The sequence below is a fragment of the Aotus nancymaae genome, unplaced genomic scaffold (assembly GCF_030222135.1).
Source record: "Aotus nancymaae isolate 86718 unplaced genomic scaffold, 86718_ANA_hifiasm-v0.15.2.pri h1tg000036l, whole genome shotgun sequence".
In the NCBI taxonomy this organism is placed as follows: domain Eukaryota; kingdom Metazoa; phylum Chordata; class Mammalia; order Primates; family Aotidae; genus Aotus; species Aotus nancymaae.
The window spans coordinates 92,672,789-92,700,365 of record NW_026988450.1 but is presented as its reverse complement, the minus strand read 5'-3'; the positions used below and the strand labels follow the sequence as shown (position 1 = coordinate 92,700,365).

The 27,577-nt window shown below is 50.5% G+C and overlaps 1 protein-coding gene across 4 annotated transcripts in view; it reads right to left on the bottom strand.

Annotated features, from left to right (window-relative positions):
- MROH1 (maestro heat like repeat family member 1) overlaps positions 1–27,577 on the bottom strand; it is a 131,704-nt gene that overhangs the window by 59,479 nt on the left and 44,648 nt on the right. For all 4 annotated transcript variants that reach the window (XM_064384717.1, XM_012473282.3, XM_064384718.1 and 1 more), the window contains 6 exons: positions 27,377–27,528; positions 26,454–26,594; positions 25,945–26,037; positions 19,070–19,148; positions 17,742–17,855; positions 789–862 (listed from right to left, as the gene is read on the bottom strand). In XM_064384717.1, coding sequence (XP_064240787.1) covers positions 789–862; positions 17,742–17,855; positions 19,070–19,148; positions 25,945–26,037; positions 26,454–26,594; positions 27,377–27,528 — 653 coding nt within the window. The remainder of the gene's footprint in view (positions 1–788; positions 863–17,741; positions 17,856–19,069; positions 19,149–25,944; positions 26,038–26,453; positions 26,595–27,376; positions 27,529–27,577) is intronic.

Genomic DNA, 27,577 nt, shown 5'->3' with positions numbered 1-27,577 from the left:
GCTCCCCCTACAGCAAGCAGGTCCTACCCAAGGCAGCAGCCCCTGGTAATCTGGGTGCAGTCCTATCTTTTGCAAAGATCCACCTGCTCAAAGATTGGCCTGGCCTCTGCCCTGAGGTCCTGGGAGGTCATGACTAAGCCTCCAGTGTCCAGCCTGGTAAGAATGTTCTTGTCCACATGGGGTCTCCGGTCACATCAGATGGTCTCAAGTGACAGGTGGGGGCTCTGGGCCACATGGCATCAGCTCCACCTCCAGAGGGTGCCAATCAGGTCCACATGACAGACCCCAAGGCAGGAGCTTCCCTGGTTGTGATGTTCTGTGCACGCTGACCCACATCACTGCTGTGGGGAGGAGCAGGGGTCTAACTCTGTCCGTGACCCAGGGGAGGACAGCAGGAAGCTCTGTGTGTGGCCCTCCTGGACTCTGTCCCAGGTACCCCAACCATGGCTGACGTGGACCTGCATCCTGTCGCTGCAATCACCATGAGGAGAGCAGCACTGGGAGCTCTGAGTCCTTCTAGAGAATCACTGAGCCTGAGGGAGGGGCTGGGGACCCAGGGACCTGTAACTGGTGCCAGTATAGGGTGGTCTTGGGGAGTTTCCTGAGTGAGACGTGGGAAAAGCGCCACCCACACACTGAACGGTACATTGTTGTCCTTTGTTCCCAAGCTCAGTCCAGCTGAGGGTGGTGGCCGCCTGGTTGGTGGGTGGCCGCACAGCACGGCCTGGGCCCACCCTGCAGCTGCCTGTGGTATGGTGGTGCAGCCTGGGCTGGCCCATGCAGTTTACCTTGCTATTGGTGTCCAGAAGAGGAAGCCTCATGGAAGAGAGGATAAAAGGCTTCTTATCTTCCATCTGAGCAGCTGCAAGAAACGAACAGGACAGCTCAGCCTCCCACTGAGATGAGGACCTCAAGGTCCACGTCCACACTGCCAGGGGTCTGGCCTCCCTGTGGTCCCCATGCAGGAGGAGGAGGGAGAATAAGCAAAGCATACCCACTTTCCTTCAGGGGACAAATAATTTGCTTTCCTCAAACGACATCATTCTACCTAATTACACAGCTAAATGGTTGGCAGTTTAGGGCAGTGTGCAGAAGAATGGGCCTGAGTCAGGTACACCCAGGTTCCAATGCCAGGGAAGTTCCTTCAGTGGTTCTCAAGTGCTACAGTATTGTAATAATTGGAAGGCACATTAAACACTGCGGCGGGGTCCTCTCCTGCGCCCCCTCCAGGCACTGACTCAGCAGGTCTTGGGGGGCTCAGGTGTGCATTTCTCACATGTTCCAAAGTGAGCTAATGCTGCCGGTCTGGGGACCCCCCTGAGAACCATCAACAGGGCCTTCATTTCCTAATATTTAAATGGGGATAAAAAGTGGATGTCACCAAGCGGCTGAGAGACTATAAAAATGAAGGCCGCTGGGAACAGTGCAAGTGCCCTCTGAGGTCCATTACACAGGACAGGACTGCTGTCCCATATGACAGTCCTTGGAGAGAAGGGTCACCACAACCCCAAGGCCACAGATGAGGAACTGGAGGCCCCAGGGACTGTGGAGCAGCAAATGGCAGAGCCAGACACAGCCACTTCACGCCCGGAGCACGTGCGTTAGCCTTGAGCAGAATGCCTTAAACCTGCACATGAACTCCCTCCCCTGCCCCTCGCTGCAGGCACACCGGGGTAGAACACCTTGTCTCTCACCGTGGGTTTTGAGGCTAGCTGCAGCTCTTTATGCCTAAGTTCCCCTAATTAATGCTCCGAGCTGGCGTTTAGTGCTGCTTTGGGATCCCAACTGGTCCCTTCTCTAAGGGTTTGGGGCATTCCCTTGCCGGAACTCCCCTGATGTCACTTCTGGGCAACTCCAGCCATGGGTTCAGCAGGATGAAACGGATGTGTGCCATAGAAGCTCAGAAAACACAGGTTCCAGATCTAACCATGAGACATGCCATACTGCCTTTAGAAGATGCTGTGGAAGGATGTTCATTGCCTCAGAACTGGGAAGTATGGAAGACAACAGGAAAACACGTAAGGGGCTGAGTGCGGTGGCTCATGCCTGTAAACCCAGCACTTTGGGAGGCTGAGGTGGGCAGATCACTTGAGCCCAGGAATTCAAGACCAGCTTGGACAACGTGGTGAAACCCTGTCTATACTAAATATTACACAAATTAGCTAGGTGTGAGAGTGCAGGCCTACAGTCCCAGCTACTTGGGAGGCTGAGGCATGGGAATCGCTGGAGCGAAGGAGGCGGAGGTTGCAGTGAGCTGAGATCACACCACCACACTTTAGACTGGACAACAGAGTGAGGCCCTGTCTCAAAAAAGAAAAGATGTGAGAGAAGTATGGTAAGAGACCACTCTGAAGTTCAGAATTTCCGTGAATCAAAACGGTATGAAGAGAGCTGGAAGGAGAGCCGCTGTGGTGGACGCAGCAAACGGTATGAAGACAGCTGGAAGGAGAGTCACTGTGGTGGACGCAGCAAACGGTATGAAGAGAGCTGGAAGGAGAGCCGCTGTGGTGGACGCAGCAAACGGTATGAAGAGAGCTGGAAGGAGAGCCGCTGTGGTGGATGCAGCAAACGGTATGAAGAGAGCTGGAAGGAGAGCCGCTGTGCTGGATGCAGCAAACGGTATGAAGAGAGCTGGAAGGAGAGCCACCATGCGGGATGCAGCAAACGGTATGAAGAGAGCTGGAAGGAGAGCCACTGTGGTGGACGCAGCAAACGGCATGAAGAGAGCTGGAAGGAGAGCCGCTGTGGTGGATGCAGCAAACGGTATGAAGAGAGCTGGAAGGAGAGCCGCTGTGTCGGATGCAGCAAACGGCACGAAGAGAGCTGGAAGGAGAGCCGCTGTGCTGGATGCAGCAAAAGGCATGAAGAGAGCTGGAAGGAGAGCCACCATGCTGGATGCAGCAAACGGCATGAAGAGAGCTGGAAGGAGAGCCGCTGTGCTGGATGCAGCAAACGGTATGAAGAGAGCTGGAAGGAGAGCCGCTGTGCCGGATGCAGCAAACGGCACGAAGAGAGCTGGAAGGAGAGCCGCTGTGCTGGATGCAGCAAACGGCATGAAGAGAGCTGGAAGGAGAGCCACCATGCTGGATGCAGCAAACGGCATGAAGAGAGCTGGAAGGAGAGCCGCTGTGCCGGATGCAGCAAACGGCACGAAGAGAGCTGGAAGGAGAGCCGCTGTGCTGGATGCAGCAAACGGCATGAAGAGAGCTGGAAGGAGAGCCGCCGTGCTGGATGCAGCAAACGGTATGAAGAGAGCTGGAAGGAGAGCCGCTGTGCTGGATGCAGCAAACGGTATGAAGAGAGCTGGAAGGAGAGCCGCTGTGCTGGACGCAGCAAAGGGTGCAGGGAATTCCCACAAGTTGATGAGAACAAGACTCATCAACAGAAAGACAAAATGTGAACAAAAGTCCCAACTGCCAATACCCATGCAATGCCACTGGGCTTCCCTGCTGGTCAGAGAGACACAGGATGACAGCCTGGCAGGAACAGGCCTAGGAGTCCAGGCAAAAACCTCATGAGAGTAAGGGCGCTGGAACAGACAAAATGCTTGGAGGCTGCTGGAGAAACTGGCACGGGACATTGGCAAACACCTCGGCATCATCTAAGAAGGCAGAGGATATACACCTAAGATCCAACAATCCCATCTCAGGTAACGTTCCTCCCCAGAGAAGCCCTGCCGTATGCAGGGCGGCCTGTTTATGACAGCAGACTGTCAAGAACCCGAGCACACACTGCACTAGGATGGGGACTGATAGTGCACTGGCTTCCAAGCCATGGGACGGGACACAGCAACGGAAGTGAGCGGACGGGTCACCAACACAGCCACCCAGAGGAATCCTGACAACACTCTACTGGATAGAGGTCAAACACAGAAGAATACGGCAGTATGATCCTATTTCTATAAAGCTCGGAAACGGGCACGATCACAGTTTATTACACAGGGACTCACACAAGGGAGGCAAAACTGAAACAGTAAGGTCTGGTCCCACAAAAATCAGCCAGGCACAGTCACGCACGCTGGAATCCCAGGTGCTCAGGACGCTAAGGCGCAAGTATCACTTGAATGCAGGAGGCAGAGGCTGCAATGAGCCAAGATCGTGCCACTGCACTTCAGCCTGGGTGGCAGAGTGAGACCCTGTGAGAGTTGGTGACTGCCGTGGAGGGGCTGATGGACTCGGCTCAAACACGACTACTTCTTCTTTTTTTTCTTTTTTTTTGAGATGGAGTTTCGCTCTTGTTACCCAGGCTGGAGTGCAATGGCGCGATCTCGGCTCACTGCAACCTCTGCCTCCTGGGTTCAAGCAATTCTCCTGCCTCAGCCTCCCGAGTAGCTGGGACTACAGGCCTGCGCCACCATGCCCAGCTAATTTTTGTATTTTTTAGTAGACGGGGTTTCACCTTGTTGACCAGGATGGTCTCGATCTCTTGACCTTGTGATCCACCCGCCTCAGCCTCCCAAAGTGCTGGGATTATAGGCATAAGCCACCGCGCCCGGCCTTTTTTTTTTTTTGAGACAGAGTTTGCTCTTGTTGCCCAGGCTGGAGTGCAGTGGTGCAATCTTGGCTCACTGCAACCTCTGCCTGCTGGGTTCAAGCAATTCTCCCAACTCAGCTTCCCAAGTAGCCGGGATTACAGGTATGCACCACCACGCTCAGCTAATTTTGTATTTTTAGTAGAAATGAGGTTTCTCTGTGCTAGTCAGGCTGGTCTCAAACTCCCAACCTCAGGTGATCCACCTGCCTCGGCCTCCCAAAGTGCTGGGATTACAGGCGTGAGCCACAGTGTCCAGCCTCAAACATGACTTCTTAAACCCACCTATGTGTTCTGCGAACTTCTAGCTTGGACAGGTTGAGCATCCCTTATCTCAAATGCTCGGGACCAGATGTGTTTCAGATTTTGGGGCCTTTCAGAGCTTGAAATATTTGCATATACACAATGAGATTTCCTGAAGATGGAGCCCAAGTCTAAACACAGAGTTCATGTATGCTTCATACATATCTTACAGCTTGGAGGTCATTTCATACAAGATTTCTAAAATTTTGTGCACACCACCGTGCCCAGCTAATTTTTTGTATTTTTAGTAGAGACGGGGTTTCACCATGTTGACCAGGATGGTTTTGATCTTTTGACCTCGTGATCCACCCGCCTCGGCCTCCCAAAGTGCTGGGATTACAGGCGTGAGCCACCGTGCCCGACACAATCATTTTCTTACACTTATTCACACATAACAACTTAGCAATAGGCTGAGCGTGGTGTCTCATGCCTGTAATCTCAGCACTTTGGGAGGCTGAGATGAGTGGATCACGAGGTCAGGAGTTCGAGACTAGCCTGACCAACATGGTGAAACCCCGTCTCTACTAAAAATATAAAAATTAGCCGGGTGTGGTGGCATGTGTCTGTAACCCCAGCTACTTGGGAGGCTGAGGCAGGAGAATTGCTTGAACCCAGGAGGCGGAGGTTGTGGTGAGCTGAGATCGCACCATTGTACTCCAGCTTGGGCAAAAAGAGTAAAACTCTATCTCAAAAAATAAAAAGGCCAGGTACAGTGGCTCACACCTGTAATCCCAGCACTTTGGGAGGCCGAGGCAGGCAGATCAACTGAGATCGGGAGTTTGAGACCAGCCTGACCAACATGCAGAAACCCTGTCTCTACTAAAAATATTAGCCTGGGCAACAAGAGCAAAACTCCGTCTCAAAAAAAAAAAAAGAAAGAAACACGGTGTCCAGTGACTTTGCAATCGACGGAGCCTGGAAGCCTGCTGTCAATGGCGGTTCCAGGTGCTTAACGGCTGCTCCAGTGTTCCAGTGGTGCTGCCACGCACTTGGTTACCTGAACACGTGATGTCTTCATTATATTAACTATATGTCATATTTTTTACTGCTAAGTTTTTTTTTTTTTTTTTTTTTTTTTGAGACTGAGTTGCTCTGTCACCCAAGCTAGAGTGCAAGGGTGCAATCTCAGCTCATTGCAACCTCCACCTCCCAGGTTCAAGTGATTCTCCTGCCTCAGCCTCCTGAGTAGCTGGGATTACAGGTGCACACCACCATACCCAGCTAATTTTTGTATTTTTAGTAGAGATGGGGGTTTCACCATGTTAGTCAGGCTAGTCTCGAACTCCTGACCTCATGATCCACTTGTCTCAGCCTCCCAAAGTGCTGAGATTACAGGCATGAGACACCATGCCTGGCCTGCATTTTTTAGGTGAGAAGAAACCTCAGATCCAGCTGAGGGACCAGGAAGTGGTCCTCTAGGGAGGAGAGGTGCTCTGCCACATGCTTTTTAAAATTATTCCTCCAGGGTCATCGGCCTCACTAAACAATGGTTTTTATCTTAGACATCACTGGTTTCTTGCTGCGTTACGAGGGCATGCGCTCCAGCCCTTTAATAAGCCCGTCACACACTCCCCACGTGTTTCTGCACGTTTTCTGTAGTGTTCAGGTCATCTTTGCCATGATGTCAGTGTTCAAAAGCTTCAAACTTTGGCATGTTTGTGATTTCTAATTTTTAGATTACAGATACTCAACCTGTATTTGTATTTCCCAATAAAATGTTAAAAAGTGTGATGGTGCCTGTAATCCCAGCTACTCAGGAGGCTGAGGCAGGAGAATCGCTTGAACCCAGGGGGTGGAGGTTGCAGTGAGCTGAGACTGCACCATTACATGCCCACCGGGGCGACAGAGTGAGACTCCACCTCAAATTAAAAAAAAAAAGTGTGATGGTTAATATTTAGTGTCAAGTTGACTGGACTGCAGGAGGCAAAGTATCGTTCCTGGGTGCGTCTGTGAGGGTGCTACCAAAGGAGACTCACATTTGAGTCAGTGGACTGGGAGAGGCAGACCCTCCCTCAATCTGGGTGGGCACCATCTAATCAGCTGCCAGCAGGGCCAGAATGAAAGCAGGCAGAAGAACATGGAAAGACTAGACTGGTTTAGTCTCTGGCCTCCATCCCTCTCCCGTGCTGGATGCCTCCTGTCCTCAAACGTCAGACTGCAAGTTCTTCAGCCTTGGGACTCGGACTGGCTCCCTTGCTCCCCAGCTTGCAGACGGCCTATTGTGGGACCTCACCTTGTGAACGTGTGAGTCAATGCTCCTTAATAAACTCCCCTTATCCTATTAGTTCTGTCCCTCTAGAGAACCCTAATGCAAAAAGTTAAAGAATATAAACAAACAACCCAAGAGCAAAATGGACATGAGCCACGAGCAGTTACCACCCAGAAGAGGAAGCAAGGGGAACAAGGCCTGGGGGGGCACGGCCCCACGCAGGAGAACGCAGAACGCAAGCCGGGGTGCGGCTGAGGATTCAGGCCCATCCAGGCCCATGTCCCTGAGATTCGAGACAACAAAGGAACTGAAAAGCTCAAAGGAAAAAGCGAAAGCCACGGTCACTGATAACGTTTCACATGCAGTGTGGTCTACCTGCATTATTTTATTCATTCCTCAAGTTTATGTCGAGGCCAACTCCCTGCCAGGCCCTTTATAAGGCAGACGTGGCCTGCCCTCAAGTGGCTCCTGTCCTAATGCGAAAGATACAAAGACATCCGGACTGCAAGTAAGATCACCACACACTGTAACAGCATCATGAGAGGTGCAGATGAGAGGCTGAGAAGCAGACTCATGAGAGCGTCGCATCTGAAGAGGGCGGTCAGCACCAGGGACTATTCTGAAAAGTGGCACTGAAGCTAAGACCTAAAGGAAGAGAGCTGGCTATGCAGGAGCCGCAGAAAGATGAGTCCAGGCTGGAAGAGCCTCCACCATCAGGAGGCCTGGTGTGGCCACAGAGGGGTCCCTGGTGGGAGGATGGCCCTGGGAGCTGGTGGGAATGGAGAGGCCGTGGGGAGGAGCAGGGCATTGTTCCAACTTCAGGACATGGCCAAGAATGACCAACACCAGGATATTCTAGTGAAATCACTGTGTTTTAAAGAAAAAGAACATCTTTTGACATCTGAAAACAAAAACAAAACAAAGAAACCAACAAAAAAATATGGCATCTAAGAGGACAGAAAATTCGATTATCATCAGACTTGGAGAACAATGCTTTATGCCAGAACAGGGTTGCCAGATAAAATATGGGATGCTCAGTTAAATGTGAATTTCAGATAAACAACAAATAAGTTTTTTTTTTTAGATGGAGTCTTGCTCTGTTGCCCAGGCTGGAGTGCAGTGGTGCAATCTCGGCTCACTGCAACCTCTGCCTCCCAGGCTCAAGTGATCCTCCTGGCTCAGCTTCCTGAGTAGCTGGGATTACAGGTACGAGCCACCATGTCCAGATAATTTTTGTATTTTTAACAGAGATGGGGTTTCACCATGTTACCCATGCTGATCTTGAACTCCTGCCTCAACTGATCTGCCGGCCTTGGTCTCCCAAAGTGCAGGGATTTACAAACGTGAACCACTGCTCTCAGCCCAACAAATAATGTTTTAGTACAAAATGTCCCAGACAATATTTGGGGCATCCTGTTTATTTGTTTTTGCTAAATGTGGCAACTTTCTGCCAGAAGAACAAGGAATAACTTTTAAGACACTCAAGGAAATGTCAAGAATTCTGTAATCAGCCAAACTATCAAATATAAAAGGCACAAATAAACTACGATCAGCAAGCATGAGATCTAGGATCATGTTCCCATGAGCCCTTCCCATGGAACCTGCAGAGAATGAGCTTCGGACAACAAGAGGATGGGGCAGAGCGTCACATGTGCAGTTGCCTGCAGAACCAACACCAAGAAGGCAGAGAAGGGAGAGCACGTGATGTGACAGCCATGGCTACTCAAATGACACAGACGCAGGGCACAGCAGACTGTGGGAGAGCGCATGTTTTCAGTCATGTGATTGGTGACAGCAACAGCAGTATTATTCTAGTGTATGTGCTGTCTCTGTAACAGAGATAAAACAAATGAATAATCATGGGATAGTCCACTTCTATTAACCTTGAGAACTGGATTCTTGAGAACAGAGATATAGTTGTAACAGAAAAGAGGTTAGATGTGGTGGCTCATGCCTGTAGTCCCAACACTTTGGGAGGCTGAAGTGGGTGGATCACTTGAGGCCAGGAGTTCGAGACCAGTCTGGCCAACATGGTGAAACCCCATCTGTACTAAAAATACAAAAATTAACCAGGTGTGGTGGCGCATGCCTATATCCCAGCTACTAGGGAGGCTAAGGCACGAGAATCGCTCGAACATGGGAAGCAGAGGTTGCAGTGAGCCAAGATCCCACCACTGCACTCTGGCCTGGGCAACAGAGCAAGACTCTGGCAAAAAAAGATGTAATGGAAAAGAGGTTAAAATCTGTGAGGCCTGTATGTTAAATCTGAAGTATCAACATGAACTCATAAGGTATTATCTATCTGCTGATAGAGATGTCCTAGCTCTGTCTACTGATAAGGCCCAGGAATAGTAACCACCCAGAAGTAATGAGCCCTCCAGAAACAGACTACTGTCTGAAAAGGCAACTTCTTGGCTAGGTGTAGTGACTCCTACTTGTAATGCCAGCACCATGGCAGGACGAGGTAACTGGATCACTTGAGCCCAGGAGTTCAGGACCAGCCTGGGCAACATAGTAAGACCCCATCTTTACAAAAAATTAAAAAATTGGCCAGGCATGGTGGTGTGCACCTGCAAGTCCCAGCTACTTGGGAGGCTGAGACAGGAGGATCCCTTAAGCCCAGGAGGTTAAGGCTGCACTGAGCCATGTTTGAGCCACTACACTCCAGCCTGGGCAGCAAAACAAGATCATTTCTATTAAAAAAAAAAAAAAAAAGGCAGCTTCTCACTAAAAGGAACCAGGGTTTTTTTTGTAGAAATGACTGATTCTACGTCTAAAGCAAGAAACAGATGAAAGAAGCCTAAAACATGAGCTGCCAAAGTGTCAGAAGAATTCAGATCTCAAGAGACTGCCACTTGCCGAAGACAGACAATCCGAGCTTCGATAATGGTGATGACTGCACTGCATCGAAGCCATCAAACGTGCCCTTCCCAACCACCTATGGAGAGTGATAGGGAACCAGTCCACTACATTGAGAAACTGACAAACAACAACACTAAAGAATCAAGGGCTAAACTTCTCTTTTCCTTTTTTTCTTTTTTTGAGATGGAGTTTCGCTTGTCGCCCAGGCTGGAGTGCGGTGGTGCGATCTCGGCTCACTGCAACCTCCACCTCCTGGGTTCAAGGGATTCTTCTGTCTCAGCCTCCCAAGTAGCTGGAATTATAGAACGTACCACTGCACCTGGCTAATTTTTCATATTTTTAGTAGAGACAGGATTTTACCATGTTGGCCAGGCTGGTCTCGAACTCCCGACCTTAGGTAAACCGCCTGCCTCGGTCTCCCAAGAAAGTATCTCTTTGTCAAGGTGTTCCACTTAATCAATGAAAAAAAAAGATAGAATTCCAGTATTAATCCCCTACCAATTAATTAGTTAATGGGTACAGGCATTCAGCATCAATGCTGCTAAGACTGATGCTCAAAAGAGAGAACACCACATATCATGTGGCCCCGATCATCTTGCCCAAGGGACTAAAAGAGCCCGAATCTGTTTCTGAATCTAGCTGCCAATGTGCAAGAAATTCAGATGGCAGAGAATCATGTTGACTTGCACCTTGACGATGCAGTCAGCAAAACTCAACGATGAGAAAATCCACAGAACAAACAGTCAGGTTCTTCTTTTTTTTTATTTTAAGACGGAGTTTTGCTCATGTGGCCCAAGCTGGAGTGCAATGGCATGATCTCAGCTCACTGAAACCTCCATCACCTGGGTTGAAGTGATTCGCCTGCCTCAGCCTCCAGAGTAGCTGGGACTACAGGCGGGCACCACCATGCCCAGTTAATTTTTTTGTTTTTAGTAGAGACAGGGTTTCTCCATGTTGACCAGGATGGTCGTGATCTCTTAACCCCATGATCTGCCTGCCTCAGCCTCCCAAAGTGCTGGGATTACAGGTGTGAGCCACCACACCCAGTCTCTTCTCTAGATAAATTATAAGAGAAAGAGAAGAAGGAGGGGAACGTGTAGCTTCTGAGGGACTCACATACGGAAAGTTGCTGTTTCACAGGGAAGGAGTTTCAGTTTTGCGAGATGAAAAGCATTCTGGAGGCCAATGGTGGTCGTGACGGTTGCCTAACAATTTGAATGTACTTAACATTACTGAAGTGTTTGCTTAAGAATGATAAAGATGGTAAGTTTTGTGTTATTTTACCACACTAAAAATAAACAAAATCACCAATGGTCAAGCCTCCAGAAAAAGACTTAAACATATATAGAAATATATTTATATATTATCTATATATAAATTTGTTTTTTTTTTTTTGAGACAGAGTCTCGCTCTGTTGCCCAGGCTGGAGCACAGTGGCATGATCAGAGCTCACTGCAACCTCTGTCTCCCAGGCTCAAGCGATTCTCGTGTCTCAGCCTCCTGAGTAGCTAGGACAGGTGTGTGCCACTACACCCAGCTAATTTTTGTATTTTTAGCAGAGACAGGGTTTTGCCATGTTGTCCAGGCTGGTTTTGAACTCATGGCCTCAAGTGATCTGCCCACCTCAGCCTCCCAAAGTGCTGGTATTACAGGTGTGAGCCACTGCACCCGGCCTGTATATGTAAACTTTTTTTTTTGAGACGGAGTCTGGCTTGTCGCCCAGGCTAGAATGCAGTGGCATGATCTCGGCTCACTGCAACCTCCACCTCCCAGGTTCAAGAATTTGTCTCAGCTTCCCAAGTAGCTGGGATTACAGACACCTGCCACCACACCAGCTAATTTTTGTACTTTTAGTAGAGATGGAGATTCACCACATTGGCCAGGCTGATCTCAAACTCCTGACCTTAAGTGATCCACCTGCGTCGGCCTCCCAAAGTGCCAGCATTGCCAGGCATGGCAGCTCACACCTATAATCCCAGCACTTTGGGAGGCCGAGGTGGGTCAATCACGAGGTCAGGAGTTTGAGACCAGCCTGGCCAATATGGTGAAACCCCGTCCCTACTAAAAATACAAAAATTAGCTGGGCGTGGTGGTGTGTGTCTGTAATGCCAGCTACTCAGGAGGCTGAGACAGAAGAATCAATCGCTTGAACCCGGGAGGCAGAGGCTGCAGTGAGCCAAGATTGCGCTATTGCACTCCAGCCTGGTGACGGAGCAAGACTCTGTCTATTAAAAAAAAAAAAAAAAAGTGCTAGCATTACAAGCCATGAGCCACTTCGCTCAGCCATAGGTAAGCTTTTAAAGTGGACACAGCTAATCACAAGGGAGCAATTACTATAAAAATCAGGACAGCTGTTACTTGTTGGGGAGTGAAGAACTGTGACTGGAATAGGATGCAAAGAGGGGTGTGTTGGTGGCAACTTCAATCCGAAAAGAGCTGGTGGTGGATCTGATGGTGTTGTCTTAAAACAACAAGTTACACATTTGTTTTATGTGGTTTCTACATGTCATTTCTTTCTTTCTTTCTTTCTTTTTGACACAGGGTCACAGCTCACTGCAGCCTCAACCTCCTTGGGCTCAGGTGATCCTCTCACCTCAGTCTCCAGAGTAGCTGGGACTACAGATGCATGCTACCACACCCGGCTAACGTTTTGTATTTAGAGACAGGGTTTCACCACATTTTCCAGGCTAGTCTCAAACTCCTAGAATGAGGTGATCTGCGTGCTGCAGCGTCCCAAAGTGCTGGGATTACAGGTGTGAACCACTGTGCCCCTCCGTGATTTCTTTTATAATAAAGATTTTTTAATAGGGATGAACGATCTTGAAGAACAAAGCTGAAGGACATCCTCTACCAGATTTAAAGATTTACGATAAAACTAAAACAATTAAAGTGTGATATTGGCCTGTAATCCCAGAACTTTGGGAGGTGAGGCGGGTTCATCACTTGAGTCCAGGAGATCAAGACAAGCCTGACCAACATGGTGAAACTCCGTCTCTATTAAAAATACAACAAAAAAAAAAGGCTGGGCACGGTGGCTCACACCTGTAATCCCAGCATTTTGGGAGGCTGAGGCAGTTGGATCACCTAAGATTACAAGTTCAAGATCAGCCTGGCCAATATAAAACCTGTCTCTACTAAAAATACAAAAATTAGCCAGGCATGGTGACATGTACCATTCCAGTTATTCAGGAGCCTGAGGCAGTAGAATTTCTTGAATCCAGGAGGCAAAGGTTGCAGTGACCCAAGATGGTGCTTCCCACCTGGGTGACAAAGTAAGACTCTGTTTCAAAAAAGAAAAAAAGAGAAAGTGTCATATTGGTGTAAGGAAACAATGTAGTCCTGAAATAACCCACTAATAATCCATGATGGTATAAGTTGAATTGTGGCCTCAAAATTCATATGTGCAAATCCCAATCCCTGTACCTCAGAATGTGGCCTTACTTGGAAACTGTCACTGCAGAAGTAATGAGTTGAGAGGGGGTCACACTGGAGTAGGATGGGCCCTTCATCCAATATGGCTGGTGCCCTTATAAAAGGGGGATATAGGGATACAGATAGGCACGCAGGAAAAGTACACGTGAAGATAAAACAGAGATCAGGGTAATAGAAAAGAAAACCCCACCACCCAGTCTATGGTACTTTGTTACTGGAGCTGTTAAACTGATACATAAGGTACTTGATCTTCTACCAAGGGACAGAAGCAATTCAATGGAGAAAGTAAAGTCTTCTCAACAAGTGAGACTGGAGCAACTGGACATCCATACAAAAACAACCATGCAGGCCAGGAACGTGGCTCATGCCTGTAATCTCAGCACTTTGGGAGGCCGAGGTGGGAGGATCAGCTGAGATTACAGGAGTTTGAGACCAGCCTGACCAACATGGCAAAACTCCGTCTCTACTAAAAATACAAAATTAGCCATGCATGATGGGGCATGCCTGTAAACTCAGATACTTGGGAGGCTGAAGCAGAGAATCACTTGAACCTGGGAGGTGGAGGCTGCAGTGAGCTGAGAATGCGCCACTGCACTCCAACCTGGGCAACAAGAGCGAACTCTGTCTCAAAAAATAATAATAATAATTAATTTTAAAAAACTTTGCCTCCTACATTTCACCCACACTCAAAATTAGTAAAAGATAAATTACAGACATAAATTTGCAAGCTCAAGCAATAAAGCATCTAAAAGAAAATATAGAAGAATATTTTCATGATTTCTGGCAGTCAAAGCTTTCTTAGACATAAAGGTACAAATCATAAAAACAGATTTATGGCCGGGCGCGGTGGCTCACGCCTTTAATCCCAGCACTTTGGGAGGCCGAGGCGGGTGGATCACGAGGTCAAGAGATCAAGACCATCCTGGTCAACATGGTGAAACCCCGTCTCTACTAATACAAAAAATTAGCTGAGCATGGTGGCGCGTGCCTGTAATCCCAGCTACTCGGGAGGCTGAGGCAGGAGAATTGCCTGAACCCAGGAGGCGGAGATTGCGGTGAGCCGAGATCGTGCCATTGCACTCCAGCCTGGGTAACAAGAGCGAAACTCCGTCTCAAAAAAAAAAACAAAAAAAAAAACAGATTTATGGCTCTATGTATCCAATAAAGAACACTACAAAATAATAAAATGACAAACAATCCAGTTGTTAAGTGGACAACAGCTGGGCATGGTAGTATACTCCTGTGACCCAGGCTACTCCGGAGGCCAGGGCAGAAGGATCGCTTGAGCCCAGGAGGCTGAGGCTGCAGTCAGTTATGATCACAGCACTGAACTCTGGCCTGAGTAACAGTGAGACCCTGTCTCTATCAGTCAATCGAAATGGGCAAAAGAACTGAACAGGGGCCGGGTGTGGCGGCTCACACCTGTAATCCCAGTACTTTTAGAGGCCAAGGTGGGTGGATCACAAGGTCAAGAGATTGAGACCATCAATTGCTTGAGCCCAGGAGTTCAAGGCTACAGTGAGCTGTGATTGCACCACTGCACTCCAGTCTCGGCGACAGAATAAGACCTTATCTCAAAACAAAAAAAAGTGACACAGATGTATACGTGCTGATGTTAAAAGTTCTCTAAGATATACTAGCAAGTGAAAAAAGTATGTTTTGAACTAATCATTTGATTAAGAAAAAATTATTTCTTTGCGTACGTGCATTTCTATGTATGTAGATGCTGAGAAAGAACTTTAAGGAAAATAATGAAGTACAGAGGAAAACAAAGTGAATTCTGAAAATCATAAATGTAATTGATGAATTAACAAAGGAAAACTGAGCTTGGTTAACCCCATAAAATGCTGAACTTCTGAATAGAGAAACACAGCTCTTAACAAGAGCTCTGGCACTAAGAATTCTGTAAGATTCCACTCCAGATGCTGGCCCCGTCAGGGAAACGGGGGAGAAGAGCACCTGTCTCAAGGGTGACTTCTACCACCAGGGGCTGAGTGTGTGCTGCTGCTGCAGACGCTTTACTTTCGGTGGGGCTGCCACACCCTCTGCTCCTGAGGCTCCCTTCCCCAAGGAATCCTAACCAGAGCAGCCCCTCTCTGTGTGGAAGCTGCAGGGGCTCTCCTCTCAGCCCCTCTACAGGGAGCAGGCGCCCCCTCCCCACCCCTACAGAGAGCAGGTTCTCCCCTCCTAGCCTTTCCATAGAGAGCAGGTGCCCCCACCCCGGACCTACAAAGAGTGGGTGCTCCTCTCTCCCTGCCCCTACAGAGAGCCTACTATCCTCCTAGCCTTTCTACAAAGAGCAAGTGCTCCCCACATAGCCTTTCCATAGAGAGCAGGAACTCCCTCTCTGCCCCTACAGACAGTGGGCGCTCCCCTCCCCGCCCCTCCACAGAGCGGGTGCTCCCCTCGCCGCCCCTCCACAGAGCGGGTGCTCCCCTCCCAGTCCCTCAACAGAGTGGGTGCTCCACTCCCCGCCCCTCCACAGAGCGGGTGCTCTCCTCCCCGCCCCTCCACAGAGCGTGTGCTCCCCTCCCAGTCCCTCCACAGAGCGGGTGCTCCCCTCCCAGTCCCTCCACAGAGCGGGTGCTCCCCTCCCCGCCCCTCCACAGAGCGGGTGCTCCCCTCCCAGTCCCTCCACAGAGCGGGTGCTCCCCTCCCAGTCCCTCCACAGAGCGGGTGCTCCCCTCCCCGCCCCTCCACAGAGGTGGTGCTCCCCTCCCCGCCCCTCCACAGAGAGCCTGCACTTCCCTCCCCTCTCAGCCTCTATCCAGCCCACCACAGCACTACCGTGGGCTCTGAAGTCTGGGCAGGCCCAAAGCAGCAGGACCTCAGGCTGCTTCCAGTGGGGCAGGGGCCGCTGAGGGTGTCCCGCGGTGCCTGTGCCTGACTCCTAGCCTGGTGACATTTCACACTGTGGCCCTGCCTGCCCGTCCTCCTTTGGCCCTCCTGCTTTCGCAAGCTGCTCCCACACGTCCCAGAACTCTATGTGCCTCCCTCGGTGGCAGCTGTTTGCAACCCAGCACCTGACAGTGAACCTCACAGGACAGGGGGCAGTGTGCCGCTTCTGAAAAGGGCAGACAGAAAATATTTTAGGCTTTGTGGGTCACGTGCAGTCCCTCTGTTTGCTTTTATAACCCATTAAAGCTCCCCAGCTCACAGACGGAGCAGGGCTGGTGGGCCATGGCCACCGTGCACTGACCTGCGGCAGAGCCGCGCTGGAAAGCAGAAGCTCACCTGGGAAAACCCTATGTTTTCAGGCTTATTACTAATCACTTCAGTTAGCGTTAAGGCCGGGTGCGGTGGCTCACGCCTGTAATCCCAGCACTTGGGGAGGCCGAGGCGGGCGGATCACGAGGTCAGGAGATCCAGGCCATCCTGGCCAACATGGTGAATCCCCGTCTCTACTAAAAAAATCCAAAAATTAGCTGGGCGGGGTGGCGCACACCTGTAGTCCCAGCTACTCGGGAGGCTGAGGCACAAGAATCGCTTGAACCTCGGAGGCGGAGGTTGCGGTGAGCCGAGATCACACCACTGCACTCCAGCCTGGTGACAAAGTGAGACTCTGCCTCAAAAAAAAAAAATTAAATAAAGCCTTAAAGCAAGGAAACGTGAAGTTTTTAGTCTAATTGTGAAGACACCATCACACATATGTAAATCGAGGGACGCTGTACAAAACAACCGGCCTCCTTGTCTCCTAAAGAGTAAAGGGCCGGGCGCGGTGGCTCACTGTGATCCCAGCACTTTGGGAGGCTGAAGCGGGCGGATCACAAAGTCAAGAGTTCAAGACCAGTCTGGCCAATACGGTGAAACCCCGTCTCTACTAAAAATACAAAAATTAGCCAAGTGTGGTGGCGCATGCCTGTAATCCAAGCTACTGGAGAGGCTGAGGCAGGAGAATTGCCTGAACCCGGGAGACGGAGGTTGCAGTGAGCCAAGATCATGCCACTGCATTCCAGCCTGGGCGACAGAGTGAGACTCCATCCCAGAAAAACCCAACCAAACAGTGAAAAGGCTCTTCTTGGGCAAAGAAGTCTAACAGACAACCAAACTAAAGCAAAGTATGTCTTGGAACTGATCCCAGAATGAGCTAGACCAGCTGGGGAACGGCTGTCTGAGGCACTGGGAGCCCTCAAAGGCACAGTCACGTGGGGAGTGTGGCCACACATGGTGTCTGCAGCCAGTTGTCAAAGCAAGCGTGAACCACCACCATCTGGTGAAGGGTAGACAGGTAACATTCTTACAACTTTTCAAAAAGTTCAGAATTTTACAAAATAGAAAGTAGGGAAATCTTTCTAGAGAATTCAAAGCAGGATGGTACTGTCACCTAAAGGGACAACATCTGCCAGGACCTGCTCCACCCTGGACATGGCTGGGGTGGTGGCCAGGCTAGCACGGAGGCACTCACCAGCCGAATTGATGACATGTCTGACCACCTGCAGGGTGCCCACGCGGGTCCTCTCATTGCTAGCGTCCAGCCGGGGAAGCAGGAAGGCCAGCAGGCGGCCAGGCGAGTTGCAGGCTACAGGGCAACGGGCACAGGTTAGGCTCAATGTCATCCTGTTCGTCCCTATACACAGCGTCCTCCTACTTCCCAGCACAGAGGAGGAGCCAGGAGAGCGTCACCGTGTGAAGGTGAGAAGCTGGGGCCACCGAATCACTGGGCTCTGATGTCCTTGTGTAAGGCAGGGTCGGAGCACATGGCCCTTACCCTGCAGCATCAGCACCACCCAGAGCATGCAGGGACTCAAATCTTGGCCCACCCAGCACACCGGTGCTTGTTTCAGCTTCTCCAACTCAGAGGGGGTCCCACAAGAGGGCCCTCAATGGCCCCTCCTGAGTCTCCTGGCTCCAGGCCCATCTAAGGCTCAAGGGGACTCGACTGTCAAGTACACAGACCACCAGCCCAGGCAGGGCTAATACAGCCCTAACTCCAGGAGCTCTCTGGCAATGACTGTGGCAGCTCCCTTACCCCCTTACCAGGCTTCACTGCAGCTGCTGCCCAGTGCCATCCCCATTCCAGGTGGGCTCCGGAGGCCTGCTCTGCCGGGGCATCAGACCTGTGGTCCCTCTGCCCGCCACAAGCCTGCTCCCAGCCTGTCTGCGTCAGTCTCCCCACACCTCTCCTGCGGGACTTGTGTAAGGGCAGATGCTTATGCAGGTGGGAGGCCCCCGCTGCCTGGCCAGCTCCAGGGAGATGCTGACACTGTGGCCCCAGCAAGGTGACAGCCCCGAGTACAAGCAGGACCCCTCCTCACACCATCTGCTGCCCCTCCAGGTTGGCTATGAGGGCCTGGTGGGGCATAGGGACAGCATCGAGTTGGGGGGTGACAGGAGGTATAGCACCTCCAGGTGGGTCATGGGAGGCTGGGCAGGTGACAAGGGCCAGCAGCCACATGCCACCTGAGGGAGCAGAGAGCAGGCCATGGAGCCAGAGATGGGGTGCGGAAGAACAAGTGGGCAGGGGGCAGGTAGGAAATGCGTGGACCAGACCATGATTGGAGGCCCCCAAGGATTTGGGCAGGGCAGCAGCACACTACTCTGAGGACAGCAATGTTCCAGGCTGCAACCGCTGCCCAGGCCCTGGTCCAGAGGACCCTGGAGACACAGGCAGACCCGGAAGAGGTGGAAACAGAGGCCTCCTCATCCCCAGCCACTGCTACCCTCCACACACAGCAGGCGGTGACCCACAAGTGTCCGCAGGTCCCTGTGGGCAAGGCTGGGCCTCCCACTCACCCAGCACAGTGAAGCAGCGCAGCACCTCCTTCTGGTTGCTCATCACCAGGGGGCTTGAGGACTCCACAGGCACACAGATCTGCTCCAGGAAAAGGGGCCGAGGTTGTAGACCCAGAGAGACCAGAAGAAAGGATCCTGCTCTCTGACGATTCTGGGTCTGGGCAGCTGGGCAGAGGGCTCCAGGTTTCCACCCCATGCCTGCAGCAGGCAGCAGGAGCTCCAGGCTCTTCCTCATCCAGGCCCTGGGTGCAGGACAGTCTCACCCCCTGTACTCAGAGGCGCTCCAGGACCAGCCCCATTTCCTTACAGTGGGAAAGAGGAGGGAGACAGACAGCAACAGGCAGACACACAGATGCTGTCAAGTCTTCAGGGACACATCCTGCTCCACCACCCTCCATCCCTCCTATCAGCGGCAGGAGAACAGATTCCCAAGAGACATTTTTTACTAGAGAGGAGTGTCTCCCATGGGGCACGAAGCCTGGAACCCAGGCTGGAAAGTATAAAGCACTGGAACCCAAAACTTCTGGAGTCCACTTCTTTAAAGTCATAAGGAAAAAAATACTCGAATTGGTAAAAAGCAAAAACTAAGGCTGTTGGCTGGGCATGGTGGTGCATGCTTGTGGTCTCAGCTACTCAGGAGGTTGATGTGTGAGGACTGCACAAGCCCAAAAGTTCGAGGCTGCAGTGAGCTATGAGGGCGCCACTGTACTCCAGTCTGGGGACAGAGCAAGACGCTATCTCTCTTTTCTTTTTTTTTTTTTTTTTTACATTGCTATAAAGACATGTCCAAGAGACCCTGTCTCAAATAAAGAAACTAACAAACAACAAAAAAAAAATTAAGGATGTTGGCAGATGCCTCTCTGGGCTCCACGGTACCTTAACAGTGATGTCGAAGCACACCCCCAGTAATCCAGGTGTGACATCCTACGTCCCTACTCGCAGGTCAGCAAAGGGTGCTGACAGGGTCTCTGTACAAAGGGCTCCAAAGCAATTCTTCAGCAGAGCCCTCTTATGAGCCAGAAGAGGTAACCACAGCAAAGGCCCCAGGCCCAGAGGGCCGCAGCCCAACCTGGGTTCTTAGAAAACTGTTAGGAAGCATAGTGAGGTGGAGGATTTGGCCCCAGGGCTCAGCTCTAGGTTCCCTGCTATCTGCTTATGATTTCTACTATAAAGATGAAATATGATCATAAGAGATGCTGCAGCTTCCTGCCCGCTCTTTCAGATCACTTGCCCTGCAGGAAGCAGCCACCATGGTGTGAGGACAATTCATCGGCCTTACAGAGCGATCCACATGGTGAGGAACTAGGGCCTTCAGTCAACAGCCATGCGAATGAACAGCCTTGGAAGCAGATCCTCCAGCCCCAGTCAAGCCTTAGATGGCACGGCCCAGACCGACAGCATGAATGGCTGTAAACTAACAAGGGACCCTGAGCTGGAGCGACCCTCTGAGCTGCTCTCACTCTCTGGACCCACTGTGAGATCATAGCTGTTGTTTTAAGGTGGTAAGTTTTGTGGTAATTGGTTACACTGCAATACATAACTAATGCATATGGGTATTCATACAGAAAAAAGATACAGTTGGATTCTCATTCCTTACCTAAAATAAATCCCAGATGGATTAAATAATAAAAGCGTATGGGGCCAGGTGCAGAGTCTCACACCTGTCATCCCAGCACTTTGGGAGGCTGAGGTGGGTGGATCACTTGAGGTCAGGAGTTCAAGACCAGCCTGGCCAACATGGTGAAACCCCATCTCTACTAAAAATACAAAAATTAGCTGGGTGTTGTAGCACACACCTGTAATCCCAGCTACTTGGGAGGCTGAGGCAGGAGAATGACTTGAACCTGGGAGGTGGAGATTGTGGTGAGTCAAGATTGCACTACTGCACTCCAGCCTGGGGACAGAGTGGCAGACTCTGTCTCAAAATAATAATAATAATAATACCAATAATAATAGTGGAAGGGAAACTGGGAGAATTCAGAAAACAACAATCACTGAACTTTTCTTCTTTTTTTTTTTTTTTTTGAGATAGTCTTACTTTGTTGCCAGGATTGGAGCACAGTGACACGATCTTGGCTCACCGCAACCTCTGCCTACCGGGTTCAATTGATTCTCCTGCCCCAGCCTCCTAAGTAGCTAGGATTACAGGTGCCTGCCATTATGCCCAGCTAATTTTTTGTATTTTTAGTAGAGATGGTATTGTGTTTCACCATGTTGGCCAGGCTAGTCTCGAACTCCTGACCTCGTGATTCACCCGCCTCAGCCTCCCAAAGTGCTGGGATTACAGGTTTGAGCCACCATGCCTGGCTGCTAATCTCTGATTTTGAAATGCTTTTCTATGTATAACAAAACCTGAACTATAACATAAAAGATGGATAAATGATAATGTAAAAATTAAACAACTTTGTACAGCTAAAAAATATAAACAGAGTTAAAAGATAAAGGACAAAGTAGCATGTGTGTGTGGTCCTGGCTACTGGGGTCGGGCGAGGGGATGAGGCAGGAGGATCACTCGAGCCTAGGAGGCCAAGGCTGCAGTGAGCTGTTATCGCCACTGTACTCCAGCCTGGGTGACTAAGTGAGACCTTGTCTCAAGAATGAATTAATGAATCACTGACAAAGTAGGAGCAAATATTTTCACACACACCTGTAATCTCTATACTTTGGGAGGCTGAGACGAGAGGATCACCTGAAGCCAGGAGTTGGAGACCAGCCCGGGCAACAGAGTAAGACTCCGTCTCAAAAAAAGAAACAGAGTCTCACTATGTTGCCCAGGCTAGAGTGCAATGGCACAATCTCGGCTCACTGCAACCTCTGCCTCCTGGGTTCAAGAGGTTCTCCAGCCTCAGTCTCCCAAGTAGCTGGGATTACAAGCACATGCCACCATGCCTGGCTAATATTTTTTGTATTTTTTAGTAGAGACAGGGTTTTGCCATGTTGGCCAGGCTGGTCTCGAACTCCTGACCTCAGGTGATCTGCTCCCCCTCAGCCTCCCAAAGTGCTGGGATTACAGGTGTGAGCCACTGCGCCCGGCCTAGACTCTGTTTCTACAAAAAATTCAAAACAAAAAAAGCCAGGCATGGTGGCGTGCACCTATAGTCACAGCTACTCTGGAGGCTGAGGTAGGAGGATCGCATGAGCCTAGGTGCTGGAAGCTGCAGTGAGCTATGATCACATCCCTGTACTCCAGCCTGCAGGACAGAGCAAGACCCTGTTGCTAAAAAAATTAAATAAGTAACTGTTACAGATCAACATGAACAAAACCTAGAATGCAATGGAAAAACAAAAGAAATGAATGAATAGCTCAAGAACAGGAAATAACACCTTTTTCTATCTTCTCAGCTTTCGTATATTCACATTTCCCTTTTCAATCCATTCTCTACTCCCATGCCCACCCCATGCAGATAATCACTCTTTTTGTTTTCATATTTTTTGCATATCTGTATTGTTTGGCTCATCTTCAGACTGTGTAAATGGTATTATGCCACATCTCTCTGTTTCACTACCGTTTTTAGAATTGTAAGCCTTTCCTCCATAGAGCTCTTGCACATTCTTCATTAATTCCTATACATAATAGGTTCCTTTTCTTTTTCTTTTTTAAAAAAGACAGGGTCTTGCTCTGTCGCCCAGACTGGAATGCACTGGCATGATCACAGCTCACTGTAGCCTCAACCTCCTGGGCTCCAACAATCCTTCCAACTCAGCCTCTGGAGTAGCTGGAACCACAGGCACGTACCATGACACCTGGCTGTTAAATTAAGTTTCTGCTGTTATTGTAGATAGTGTTTTTTTAATACTTTCTAGTGGGTCACTAATGGTATAGAAAAACGGTCTTGGCTTTTGTAGGTTGGTCTTGTAACTGGCAACCTTGCAGAACTTTTTTTTCTTTTTTGAGACAAGGTCTTACTCTGTCACCCAGGCTGGAGAACAGTGGCACGATCATGGCTCACTGCAGCCTCAACTTCCTGGGTTCAACTGATCCTCCAACCTCAGCCTCCCAAAGTACTGGGATTACAGGGGTGAGCCACCATGCCTTGCCAGAACTTCTAATTATCCTAATAGTTTGGCCAGGAAGGTGGACAGGTGATGAATAATGACCATCTTCCCTTCCTCCCTGGTTCTTTTCTTTCCCTATAGAACCAGCAGAGGACCCCATCTGCGGTGAGAGGCAGGCCCTTCCTGTTCTTGACCTTACAGGGAATGTGCATAACACTTCCCATCAGTTACGGTATAGACTGAGGGTTCAGGTATACAAACTTTGTTAAGTTAGGGAAGTTCCTATTCAAGCTTAGTTGTTAAGAATTTTAGGCCAGGACCAGGCGTGGTAGCTCACGCCTGTAATCCCACCACTTTGCGGGGCTGAGGCGGGTGGATCATGAAGTCAAGAGATTGAGACCATCCTGACCAACATGGTGAAACCCTGTCTCTACTAAAAATACAAAAAAAAAAATTAGCTGGGTGTGGTGGCATGTGCCTATAGTCCCAGCTACTCAGGAGGCTGAGGCAGGAGAATTAGTTGAACCCAGGGGGCGGAGGTTGCAGTAAGCCGAGATCACACCACTGCACTTCAGCCTGGCAACTATGTCTCAAAAAAAAAAAAAAAAAAGAATTTTAGGGCAGGCACACTATAATCCCAACACTTTGAAAGGCTAAAGCAGGCAGGCAGATCACTTGAGGTCAAGAGTTCATGACCAGTCTGGTCAACATGGTGAAACCCCATCTTTACTAAAAATATAAAAATTAGCCAGGCACGGTGGTACGCTCCTGTAACCCCAGCTACTTGAGAGGCTGAGGTAGGAGAATCACTTAAACCCAGGAGGCAGAGATTGCAGTCAGATGAGATCGCACCATTGCACTCCAGCCTGGGCAACAAGAGCAAAACTCCATCTCAGGAGAAAAAAAAATCATTAAAAGCTTTTTCTGCAGTGATGGAACTCAGACACTACTTTTCTTTAGTCTATTACTGTGATAAAATGAACTGACAGCTCCTCAACGCTGGGCAGGCCTTGAGTTCTGAGCTAAACCCTCCTACATAAGGTGTTTTGAAAAGTACGGTCTTGGCCAGGCACCATGGTTGACGCCTATAATCCCAGCACTTTGGGAGGACAAGGCAGGTGGATCATCTGAGGTCAGGAGTTCGAAACCATCCTGGCTAGCATGGTGAAACCCCGTCTCTACTAAAAATACAAAAAATTAGCCAGGCGTGGTGGTGGGCACCTATAAGCCCAGCTACTCAGGAGGCTGAGGCAGGAGAATCACTTGTATCTGGGAGATGGATGTTGCGGTGAGCCAAGATTGTGCCATTGCACTCCAGTCTGGGTAAGAAGAGCAAAACTCCGTCTCAATAAATAAATAATAAAAGTACGTCCTTGGGTTCAGTAACCTGCTACTTCATGCAAAACCTCACGTCTATACTCATCATTACACACCTGCATTTCCTTACGTGGCTCTGACAGTGATTTGACCACGACCTCACAGAATGAAGGAGGCAGCTCTAGATCTTTTTCTATTTCCAAATGTACTTGTACTGGACAGGAATTAATTGTTCCTCAAAAGTGCGGCAGAATTCAATTGTAAAACCATCTGGGTCCTGGGCTTTTTTTTTTTTAATTTCTTTTTTTTCTTTCATCCAGCCCAAAACGTCATGGGCTTGTTTTAAGGAAGAAATGTCTTAGAATATTATTTCCAAGGCCGGGAGTGGTGGCTCATGCCACCCAGCACTTTGGGAGGTCGAGGAGGGTGGATCACCTGAGGTCAGGAGTTCAAGACCAGCCTGGCCAACATTTTAGTCTCTACTAAAAATACAAAAATTAGCCAGGCACAGTGGCGTGTGCCTGTAACCCCAGCTACTAGGGAGGCTGAGGCAGGAGAATTGCTTGAACCTGGGAGGCGGAAGTTGCAGTGACCTGAGATCGCGCCATTGCACTCCAGCCTGGGCAACAAAAGCAAAACTCTGTTTCAAAAAAAAAAAAAAAAAGAATATTATTTCTGTTGCTTTATTGGCTTGTTTAAGTTCTCTACTGCTTTTCGTACGAATCTTGACATTTTTACTTTTCTAGGAACCTAACCATTTCATGCAGCTTTAAAAGCTGTTCCCTCGTAGCTGTTCACAGTACTTACATTATGTTTACCAGCCCTGTGGCTGCTGCCCCCTCTTCCCCTTTGTTTCTGGGATGCAGCCAGGACCATCCAGGTGGTAGAGGGTGGGGCCCAGCTGGAGTGGGCCAGGTGAGGGGCAGAGAGAAGCGGCAAACCCACACCTCCACACTTCTTTTCAGAAAGTCTCCTTGCAGATTTCACCACACCAGCATCTCTAGCTTTCTGGCCCTCTCCTCTCTCATCCAGAAAGTCCCATGGGCAAATGAGCCACTGCCAAGGCCATGGGTGACCCGGCACCTTTGTCCCTCAATCGTTCTCAGATCTTATTCACCCAACCCGGAGAGGGGTCCCCACTGCTCAGCCTCCTCCCAGATGGCTTCCTCTCCAGCAGGGCCTTCAAGACCCCTCCCCTGCAGCCCAGGGCCTCTCCTCTGCTCCTCTGAGCTCAGTCCCCAGAAACCCCGGGCAATCTCAGGCCTCGCCCAACTGGTGCTTTGGCCATGCTGACCTTTCTCCCAGACCTCCTGTACCGGGCCTGCACTGGGCCTGAGCACCTACTCCTGCCACCTTCATGCCGGGGACTCCTATGTCACCTGCACTGCCACCGCTGGGCAGGGCAAGAGCATGGCAACATGGGTGAATCCCAGGGAATACCCACTCCTTAGCCCCATGTGGCTGAGCTGTCCACCTGACTACTTTCTGCACCCCTCATCTGGCAACTTTACACTGAGGGGTCTACAGCACCAGGACCCGCCCCACCCATGCCCACCTCCTACCTGGGAGTGCAGTGCAGCCAGGAGGGCATCCAGCTGGGAGTCCAGTGTGCGGCTGCCCACACTCACAGCCGCCTCGAGGATCTGGCCCAGGCTCTGCTCGGGGTAGAGAGAAGAGGCCACCAGTCCTACTTCCAGCCCCCTGAACTGCCTGTGAGGTCAACCAGAGCCTCGCAGTTGAGCCACAGGAAGACATGGGCCAGGAGTACACGGGCCCCATCTGGGGGCTCAAATGAGGAGGCCCTTCATCTACCTCTAGAACTCAGAGCTGGGGAGGAGGGCGGTGAGGGCCCAGGAAAGGGGCTCCCTAGGCCACAGGTGCCACGGACCAAGAGGTTCCTGGCACCGTCCAGGGCAGAGCAATGGGAAAACTCTAAGCTGGTCCCCGCAAGGGCTCTGTCCTTCGTAGCCCACCATTGAGCCCTAGCAGAGGACTCAGGGCCACCCCCATGGAGTCTGATTGGAGGGGTCCTTAAGGACTAGGCAGGTAGACCTGCCCTGACTGCAGATACCTTGGACACGTAGAAGGTCTCTGCGTGCTTCTTGTAGAGGGCGAGGATCCCAGGGAGGAGCTTGGGCAGCTGCTCTTCCAGCCTCTCACTGGGCAGCAGATGGCTCATAGGCCCCAGAGCCTCCACCACGGCGAGCCGGAGCTGAGAGGGGACAGCGGGCAGGAAGCTCACACTGCTCAGTCAGCACCAACTGTTAAGAGCATGTCCAGCAACCACCCGGGACGGAGGTGAGCAAATGCCAGGACACCAGTGGGTGCTACAGGGGCTGGGAAGTAAGCCAGAACCCAGCAGACAGCTGTGGGGTTACCAAGGCAAGCTAGATGGTGGCCAGGCCAATAGGGTTTGTAGGAGATGCTCAGTGTCCCGCCAGCAGCACTGGGTCTCCGGGCAGAAGGAAAACCCACAGTGACTGGGCCCCTCTGGCACCCGTCACAAGTATGGGGCCTATATGTAGGTGGGGTCCTGAGCAGGAGTGTCGGCCTAAAGGTGGCCGGGCACAGGGGCTCACACCTGTAATCCCAGAGCTTTGGGAGGCCGAGGAGGGTGGATCACCTGAGGTCAGAAGGTCGAGACCAGCCTGGCCAACATGGCAAAACCTCATCTCTATTAAAAATACAAAAACTAGCCAGGCATGGTGGTGGGCGCCTATAATCCTAGCTACTCAGGAGAATGAGGCATGAGAATCACTTGAACCCAGGAGGCGGAGTCTGCAGTGAGCCAAGATCATGCCACTGCACTCCAGCCTGGGTGACAGTGAGACTCTGTCTCAAAATAAATAAATAAATAAATAAATATAAAGAAAGGTGAGCCACTTCTGCTCTCCAATGCGACACCACCACCCTCTGATCAATTTGCCATGGGCAGGGAACGTGGGGGGAAAGCGCCTGGCATCAGGTGTAGACTGAGGCAGCCGCGGGGCATACCTTGGCTTCTCTACTCTGCAGCCAGTGGTGGAAGAGAACATCGTAGGCGCTGAAGATGTCGGTGGCGAAGGCATCCTTCCTGACCGTGGGGTCTGGGGCTCGGTCCAGGTTAGCCAGGTACTCCAGGGCACCCTCGCTGAAGCGCTGCAGAGCTACGACACCAGCCAGTGGTGAGTGGCTGCAGGCCGTGGGCTTGTGACG